The sequence below is a fragment of the Protopterus annectens genome, chromosome 2.part0 (genome assembly GCF_019279795.1).
Source record: "Protopterus annectens isolate FY-2018-M chromosome 2.part0, PAN1.0, whole genome shotgun sequence".
Taxonomy (NCBI): Eukaryota; Metazoa; Chordata; order Ceratodontiformes; family Protopteridae; genus Protopterus; species Protopterus annectens.
The window spans coordinates 206,026,024-206,035,217 of record NC_056728.1 but is presented as its reverse complement, the minus strand read 5'-3'; the positions used below and the strand labels follow the sequence as shown (position 1 = coordinate 206,035,217).

The following is a 9,194-nucleotide window of genomic DNA, read 5'->3' as shown; positions in this document are numbered from 1 at the left end:
ATCCCCATCAGTGTGCTTATCTGAAGCTGGAAGCGGAGCAAAGGAATCCGACCACAGACTGTACATAGGAGTCAACCTTTCTGAATGGTGGTGAAAAAGTTCTGAGGGCGGTACATGTGGACATCCCTTTTATGGCTGACATTGTCGGGTACCTATGTGCAACATCCCATGTACTGGCAGTAGCTATAAGCTTTTGTATGTAGGTCGGACGCCAAATAGGGCAGAATACAACCTATATGTAAAGAATACCGCAACACTGAATTGAAAGACATCATGCTCATCTGCAATATTTGTGCATTTTAGGTATAAGGTATGTTCCAATGATGCACATTAGGCAGAGAGCCAAACTGTTGAAATGACTAGAAAGGAATGAGGCTCCTGAAAACATGTACAAAATGACTGTATATGTAAAGGGACCTGGTGCAACTCCAAGAGCATATGAAGATCCACATATAAAAGATTTCAAGGATGACAAAGTATTTCGCTGACTGTAGGGCACATCTTTTTTAAAATAAATGCTTAACTATAGGGCATATCTTTATAAAATATTAACAACTAATGTAGTTCACTAACAAAGTGACATATATGCAGGTGGCACAAATATTCACACCAAGACTGCAGTTAACATTGCTGCTTTATGACGTACTCCTGCTGCTTCTTGGCTGGGATGTCTTTTCTGTAGGCCCAAAGGCTGTAAACTTGGCAAAACTACCTATGAATAAATAGTCTCAAAGCAAGCATAATATTTCACATGGACCAGGCAAAGTCAATGCACTGCAGACTTTAAAGATAATTTAACAAAAAAGGAAAAAAGAACGTGTCTGTGATTTTTTTTAATAAAAAAAAAACACATTGCGTGGTACAAGGTCAGGAACATAAAAGTACAAAATACATCAGTCATTGCACCAAAATACTTTTCTGACAGCTGCATTCTATGTGCACTAGACAAGATTTTCTTCAACAGTCAGACTCAACAATTACTTTAGCTAAACTTGATAAGCAAAAAAGATGAACGAAGACCAACAGGCAATTAATTTAGCATTAAAGGACATACAAGAGGGAGACTTAAAAAGCATTTTGCACAAATGAACTGTCCTTGTAAAATAGAGGTTGGGGTACAAGAGTAAAGCTACCTGCACTTCAGAGTTTCCTGCTGTCCCCAAATCTCTTGGAGCTAAGCTAAAATACTGGAATGGTTAAAAAATAATGTGCAAATTTTTAGATACAGCATTACTGCTGGTGTTCAACTTTGTCTTTATGCATAGTGGATGAGAAAAATCAAGTGAGGACAAAGTCTGATCTTTACATGTTTCCCAGCTTATCAACAGCACTATTTGTGACACAGCAGAATTGTGCTGCTTCTCCCATTTAACTATTTCGCTTTCTGGAAGATTCCACTGGCAAAGGATTCATATCAGCCAACAAACCTGGCCTTAAGCATTCAACTGGACACTTGATTCCCTGAAAAGACAAAGAAAGAAGCTCAATCAATATCTGTGCTTAAACAAGAAAGCCTCTGTGATCCAAGTCTCTCTAATGAAAGTATAACACTTACAAAAAGCAAACACTTTATTGGATACATTACCGCAAATGGGCAAAACCATTTAATTCAAACTGAAATAATGAGCTGAAATGAAACCGGGAAGAATGGTCAGTTTTAAGTAAATCTGCATTGGCTGTTACTGTAATAAATGCTTGTCAGTCACTTTGGCCTGGACAGTCCATTTGGTAGTCACCTGACCCCAAATGCAAAATCAAAATGATACCACTTTGAAGGAGTGCCTGGCTCAATGCTCTGACATCTTGAAAACCATAAGAATTCTTTGCAGCAGTTTATTCCCTAAATGTTGCTTCCAATCTTTAACATAGTTGTACATATTTTCAGGCTCATAGCGTTAACAAGTCTGACAAATAGAAAACCATATCTGACCCACTTTTAGTAAGTTAAACAATGCTTATTTTTCTTTTTAAACATTTGCAACTCCATATACCTGAAATATTCTCTGTGATATTTTTAGTCATGTTTTCCAAAAGTGTACCCACCTTAAAATGTTTAATCTGGAGGAGGCATCACATTGTTCACCATATGTTCATTGACTATTCCTTACTCATGCCCCCACTCATCAATTTTTGTCCTCTTAGCACCCATTTCTTCATCCCCTCCACCGCTGTAGACTCAGGAGGGCAGAGTACCACATAATGTTATGGCTGTAGCATACTTCCCCTTCTTATCTCCCAACCATCTGTGGCCGTAAGAGAAGCAGTGGAACCTGCTCCTTTCCTATTTCTGGGACAGGAAATAAGGCTCTCTCACATCCTCCTCCACTGCCAAGGTCAAAGATTCTTGTGGATTAAACTCAGTGTTTTATTCCTTAGAGCCCCCGAGACAAACACCTCTTGTTCTTCCATTTACTTCACATTCTGTCACACTAGCATACCCTGCATGGTGGAGTCTGCAAAGATTTAAAACTATGTGTAGCTGCATTATATTAGTGGACCTTCCAATATAATCGCACTAACAAGAAAACAGCAGGCTGTTTTAATCCACTTATTACATCTTGCTGCGCTAAAGTTTATAGTTTCAGTGATCTATCATATATTCTCTGAATACTGGGATGCAGCCTGTCCTGGAATTTAGTGGGCGCAAGGCAGAGAAACGCATCCTCAGTAAGGCAGGAATTCACTGCAGAACTTGCATGCACAATGCATGATTATAGCCAATTTACAGGATTGATGACAACTCACTTAGAACATGACCTTGGGGATGTGGGAGGCAGCAGAAGCACCTGGCTGAAACCCAAATGGTTGCAAAGTGGACGTGCAGCCTGTACAGAGAAGGCACCCCAGTCAAGAACAATGGGAGTAATAGTCATAAGGCAGCAACGTTAACTGGCATGCTCTGCTGCTCATCTTTAATGGCTTGTCAACCAGGATATATAGCCAGGAACAGTGAACTGTAGAGCAGTGATATATTAAACACTGGAAAACCACCATTAAAGCAAAATTACAAGCTGCTGTTGGCGATGGTAATTTTGTCTTACCCTACCACACATGGTCAAGTCACTTTTGTCTTACCTTACCACACATGGTCAAGTCATTCTGAACTACATCAAAGCAATGAAGTAAATGCAACAGCCATACTATTTTGTTACATTAATGCAGCTGACTGAACTTTATTATTCTAAACCTCACTTGTGCGGCACACTTGTATACTGTACATTTGTACAGACTGACCCTCATCTACAAGTCGAGGCAATTTTCAGACTACAAATACATTAAAATGCATCCCTTTTGCTATAAACTAAGGTGCTAATATCTAGAAGAACATAATGGGCACAGCACTAATCCATTCATTACTGTCCTTTACTCCTTTTCTATCAGCAATTACAGTTATTGCAGCAAGGGTGTGCCTGTAATCGACAGCAAACATTTTACTGTGGGCATCTTACAAAACTAGCTATCTGTATATATCTGTGGGCAGTGACAACAGCATGCTTCCACTAGCAATTATCCATTAATTGTTTTACTTTTAATAACAATGATCAGGCTTCACTGTTTTTCTTTTTTAATGTAATACAACGATCAGGCTGAGGGTTGTGGTTCAGCAGCTCAGTCAGTCTCAGGGCTTCCTGGCAACAGATACATTGGAGACATTTTTTTCTCTTGCAAGCATTTCTGCACATTACTTGTGTTCTTTTCATTTGGGCGGCCACGGTGGTGCAGTGGTTAGCATTGCCACCTCACAGCAAGAGGTTCTCCGGTTCGATCCTCGGCTGGGGTGCCTTCTGTGCGGAGTCTGCATGTCCTCCCTGTGGTCGCGTGGGTTTCCTCCGGGAGCTCCGGTTTCCTCCCACATCCCAAAGACATGCTGCAGGTGGATTGGACACTCTAAATTGGCCCTAGGTGTGCGTGTGAGTGTGCCTTCTGTGGAAGGTTGGGCGCCGGGCTGGCAACTCGACACCGTAAAACTCCACTGCCATTCAATGTGCGGACAAGGTGATCCGCTGTGGCGACCCCTAACCGGGAAAAGCCGAAAGAAGAAGAAGATTTGTGTTCTTTTCATTTATTATAAATGCAAAGATAATTAAATTAAGAAATGTAAGCTTAGGTTACCGATCTTCAGGGATTTTTTTTTTATCCAACATGTTTCTCTGGCAGGACATCAGATATAGTAGACTGGTGGTCAGTATTAACCAGACAGTACCTACAGGTGATACATTTTTTATTACAATTACTGTGGTCAGAGTAGTGGAAGATGCTGATATCAATTACAGTAGCAAACTGAAATGCATTCCCGTGTCCATAAATTCATTTTATTATGATCACCATATTCCTTGTACACAAGCCCATTTTTTAAGATTGGTATTTTGGCATAAATTTCTTGACTTACGCACAAGTACAGGCATTTTTTTTAACTTGTACCACTGATATTTTTACTTACACTGCTGTCACTTTGTATTACACTATACCTTAAAATGCTATCTTTATGCTATCTGAAACAACTGAACTTGTGAAAAAAAAATTCAGTACTCAAATTATCTGTGGAACTTTGAGATAGCCCACTTCAGTGATTAAAAGCTGGAATCTCCTTTCTGAGGAGCCTTGTCCTCAGAATTGATATGGTGTGCTGGGCTAGAAGAGGAGAATGGTCTCAAATGTATGAAAATATGAAGAAAAATACAACTGTGTAAGAACTTACTACAACGGTAGATGCTGGAAAAGTTCGCTCCTGCAGTAGTCCTGAGACTTCAGACACAGAAGGCCCAAACATCTGGTTGACTTCGAGTTCAGTACATTTTCCTCTCTATGTATGGCAAATGTTCAGCTATTACAGATGTCAGGACATTGAGTATCAGTCCCATCTGCCCATGCCATCTGATCTTTCATGCAAAGAAAAAAGCATCTACCAAGAACACAAAGGAGACAGGACCTGGTATTCACCTTACAGAGACAAAGACTCTAACATCATAAAAGGAAAGTTGTGTAAAATCTTACCAGAGCAAGTCCTGATAGCATTGGCTGTGTAGGAGCCGAGGAGAGCAAGTGCAAGGAGAACAGGTGGATGGAGGGAGGGAAGGAATACTGCAACATGGAAGAGGAGGACATCTGTGGTTATGGTAAGATTTTACACAACTTTCCTATGTCCTTCTATTCCAGTGTTGCAGTATTAACTAGTGGGCGAGTACAAAAGCTCACTGCTGGCTGGGTGGTGATCTGGAAGAGGATTCCAGGAACACATGCAGGATAGCCCTGGCAAATCCTGCTCTGGTCCTGGAGATGTGATCCAGCTTGTAGTGTCTGGTAAAGGTGTGCACAGTTGACCAAGTAGCAGCTTCCAGAAACGAGTTAGTATCTAGACCTTTAAAGAAGGCTCCAGAAGAAGCCATGGCCCTTGTGGAATGGGCTCTGATGTTGCCTGTTAGTGTATTTCCATGGTGAGAGTAACAAAAGGAGATGGCCCTAGCAATCCAAGAAGAAATGGTTTGTTTTCCTACAGCTTTCCACAGAACCCTGTGGTGGAAGGAAACAAACAGTTGGTCTGATTTACATTTAGGCTTGGTCTTACACAAGTGCAAATGAAGTTGCCTGTTTACATCCGGGGAGTGAAGGACTATCTCACAGTCTCCCTGAGGATTAGGAAAGAAGGTGGGCAGGTGAAGACACTTTTAGGGAGAGGTCTTTAACCACCTTGGGGGTAAAGGAAGGATTAATCCTGAGGATGACCCTGTTCAAATGGAAAACTAGGAAGGATGGGGTAGCCATGAGGGCTTGGAGCTCTGAGACCCTCCTGGCTGACGTCAAAGCTACTAGCTGTTCTGTTTTCCAAGTGCAAAACATCAAGTCAGCCTTGACAGCTGGTTCAAAGGGTGGCAGAGTGAGTTTTTCCAGCACATAATTAAGATCCCAGGGAGGAGGAGTTAGTTTTCTAGGGGGTCTTAAGTGTAAAACATCTTACAGGAATAGCTTGGCTGGAAGCCTGGAAGCAAGTGGAGGCTCCATAGGTAGGCAGGCAGACATGGAAGACAGGTATGCTTTTAAGGAGGAGTAAGACAAGTCTGTCTCTTTAGCAGTTCACACAGGTAAGAGAATTAGAGGCAGGTCCCTGTCCAGCGGCTGTCTTTTCTGACACCAGATAGAAAACCTTCTCCATTTTGAGAGATAGGATTTCCTTGTATTTGGTTTCCTGGCCTCCTACAGGACTGAGAGCATGCCCTCATTGTATAGGTGTTGGAAGGGAATCAGAATCCTATCAGCCACAGGGAGTGGTGCACGGATCTCCACTGTGGATGAATCAGTGCCCCTTGGTGCTGTGTGAGTAGATCCACTGAGGGGGGTAACTTGAGGTGATTGCCCTTGGATAGATGAAGTAGGAGGAACCAGTGCTGCCTTGGCCAAAAGGGGGTCACCAACAACATTTTTGGTGAGTCCTGGTGAATTTTCAGGAGGATTCTCTGGATCAGAGGGAAGGGGGGGGCACATAATGGAATTTCCCCTTCCAGGACATTAAGAAGGCATCTGTTTGTAGAGTCTTTGGGTCATAAGTTCTGGAGCAATAGCTCTGGAGTTGCCTGTTTGTGGAGGAGGTTAACAGGTCTATCTGTGGAATACCCTACCTGTGGATCAGTTCTAGGAATATCTCCCTTGACAGCATCTACTCTTGACTGCCTGAGGAGGTTCTGCTTAAGGAGTCTGCCTGGCAATATTGTTGGGATGGGATGTAGGCTGCCTAGAGGAAGATCCCCTGGTAGAAAGCTAGATCCCATAACTGTAGGGCTAGTCTGCAAAGGAGGCAGGACTTCATCCCTCCTTGCTTATTCAAGTACCACATCACTGTGGTGTCGTCTGTGAAGAGAGTCAGAATGCCCTGTCTTAGTAAAGGTAGAAAGGCCTGCAGGGCCAGAAGTATGGCTGACATTTCTTTGATGTTGATATGCCATTGTTTGTGTTTGTCTTTACACAAACCTTGCACTTTTCTTGTGTGCATGATCTGAGAAGGGGAGGACAATTGTAGGGGGAGACCTGGGTTTAGGGTCAACTGGGCTATCCACTTTAGCTCTTGGTGGAGGGCAGGGTAGAAGTGGGATTATGAACTCTAGGGGGTGTGAGTGTTGGGTCCATACTGAGCAAAGATACCACTGCATCTTTCTCATGTGTAATCTTGCCAGTGGGAGCATGAGAATAGTGGCAGCCATGGGGCTGAGAAGTTTGAGGAATTCCTTTGCAGTCAGGGCGGGTGAACGGAGGGCAGACTGAATCTGAGGAATTTCCTGGAGGACAGTTTTATGGGAATATGTAGATAAGCTTCTTTGATGTCCAGGGTCACCATGAATGCTTGGGGAAGGATGAGGGGAAAGAGAATGGGTAGTGTTATCCTGAAGGAGGGGACCTTCAGGAATAGGTTGAGGTGGGAGGTCTAGGAAGGGTCTCCATAGTCCCTCCTTCCTGGGCACCATAAAAATTCTGGAGTAGAAGCCTCTCCCTCGAGCAGAGGGGGGAATGAGTTCTATGGTGCCTTGGAGCAGCAGGTTGTTTAGAACCTCAGGGAGGAGAGACCACTGAGAGGGGGGAGGTAGTGGTACATGAAGTTTGGGGGGGGGGGACTCCAAGACGTAAAGTAACAGTCCTTCAGGATAGACAAAACCCATTTGTTGGATGTCACTAGGGCCCATGCAGGGAGGCAGTGAGAGACAGGAGGATAAAGGTATGGTGGGAGGAGGGTGGGTAGGAAAGGAGGCAGGCAGTCAGATGCTGCCTGCCAAATATGGAAAGGGAGGTCTTTGGGCAGAGGCTTGCGGTGTCCTAGGCTGAGTGGTCTGCCTCCTGTGTGGTCTTCTAGACCTGGAGAGGGGCAGAGGGCCTAGAATACTTCCTAATAAACTGGGTCTTGGCCAGGTAGTTCCTTTGACATTTTGGGATTGAAGAGACAAGATGATGTTTTAGATCTTGGAGCTCTTTCCCTTTTTGCTGAAGTGACTTAAAAAGATCAGCTACCTTGGAGACAAAAAGGGAAGTGTGATCCAAAAGAGCATCCAAGAGTTTGTCCTTAAAAGTCATCTGGTAGGGGCTGAAGATGCAGCCAAGAGCATCTCCTCAATACAGAGGCAGATGCAGATGCAGCTGACCTGGCAGAGGCCTCTGCTGCATCATATGCACACCTTAGGGAATGTTTATTGATTTGGGAGATGAGCCCAAGCAAGGAAGACAGGGATGCCTTTGCAGAACAGTCAGGGGTTTCATTAAGTTCCTTTAAAGCTTTGTCCAGTAATGCCAAGGAGTATTTGGTCATGTGCGACTGGTAATTTGAAGCCCTAAAGGCTAGAGTAGCCTAAGTGTATATCCCCACCTCTCCATGGCCTTGCTGTCTATCTGCAGGCAGGACAGTGGTAGTAGGGAGTAGTTTGGTAGCCCTATCAGTGACAATAGAAATGGTTGATGGGTCAGCTGGCAGGCATTTAAAAAGAAATTTGTCTGCATTGGGTACTCTATACAACAAGTCTCCCTTCTAGGAGCAGGTGGCTGGGAATCAGGATTTATACATGCTACTGAAAAAGCATCCAGCTATGCAGGCTGGACAGGAGGAACAGGGGCTGGTTTAGGAGATTCCATCTGGATCAAGTCATAGACTCTCTTCTGTTGCTCAGACATGTTTGAGCAATCCCATTTACAATGTTCCCTCATAAGATTAACAGTGTCCTCAAAAGTAAGGTCTTCTACAGGGGGAGTCAAGTTCAGCAGAGGCTTCTTCAGGGGATCCATACCTGAGAGGGGAAGATATTTGTGAAGAGTAGGACAGAGGCTTTGGAAACCTGGCTGAACAAAGCTGGTGGGAAGAAGGGTAAACCCACTAGTGAATACTGCAACTTTGGAATAGGAGGAGATCTAGGAAAAACAGTAAGAGAAATACGACTTCCCAAATCCATTCAGACCTGAGGAAGCCTGAGACTCTACACTCAGAAGAGGAATGCTAGTGCACCCCAACATACTAAGCAAAAAAAGAGGATGGTGTGTGTGTGTTTTGGGAGGGAATAGTATTGCAATACTAATCGACTCAAATATCTACCATTATCATAAGCTCTTACATAACTGTAGTTTATTGCAACAATCCTGACTAATGTGACTATTACCAGAGCTCCTGAGAAGAAGAGGTGGCTTGATAGAAAGTGCAGGTTGCAACATACCCTGATGGCTGTAGA

The 9,194-nt window shown here is 43.5% G+C and overlaps 1 protein-coding gene across 1 annotated transcript in view; it reads right to left on the bottom strand.

Annotated features, from left to right (window-relative positions):
* Window positions 1-818: 818 nt before the first annotated feature.
* The window catches only part of FN1 (fibronectin 1), a gene marked incomplete in the record, with an annotated part of 4,425,379 nt that continues 4,417,003 nt past the window's right edge, over window positions 819-9,194 (bottom strand). Inside the window, 1 exon segment of the mRNA XM_044060668.1 lies at window positions 819-1,461. Coding sequence (XP_043916603.1) covers window positions 1,369-1,461 — 93 coding nt within the window.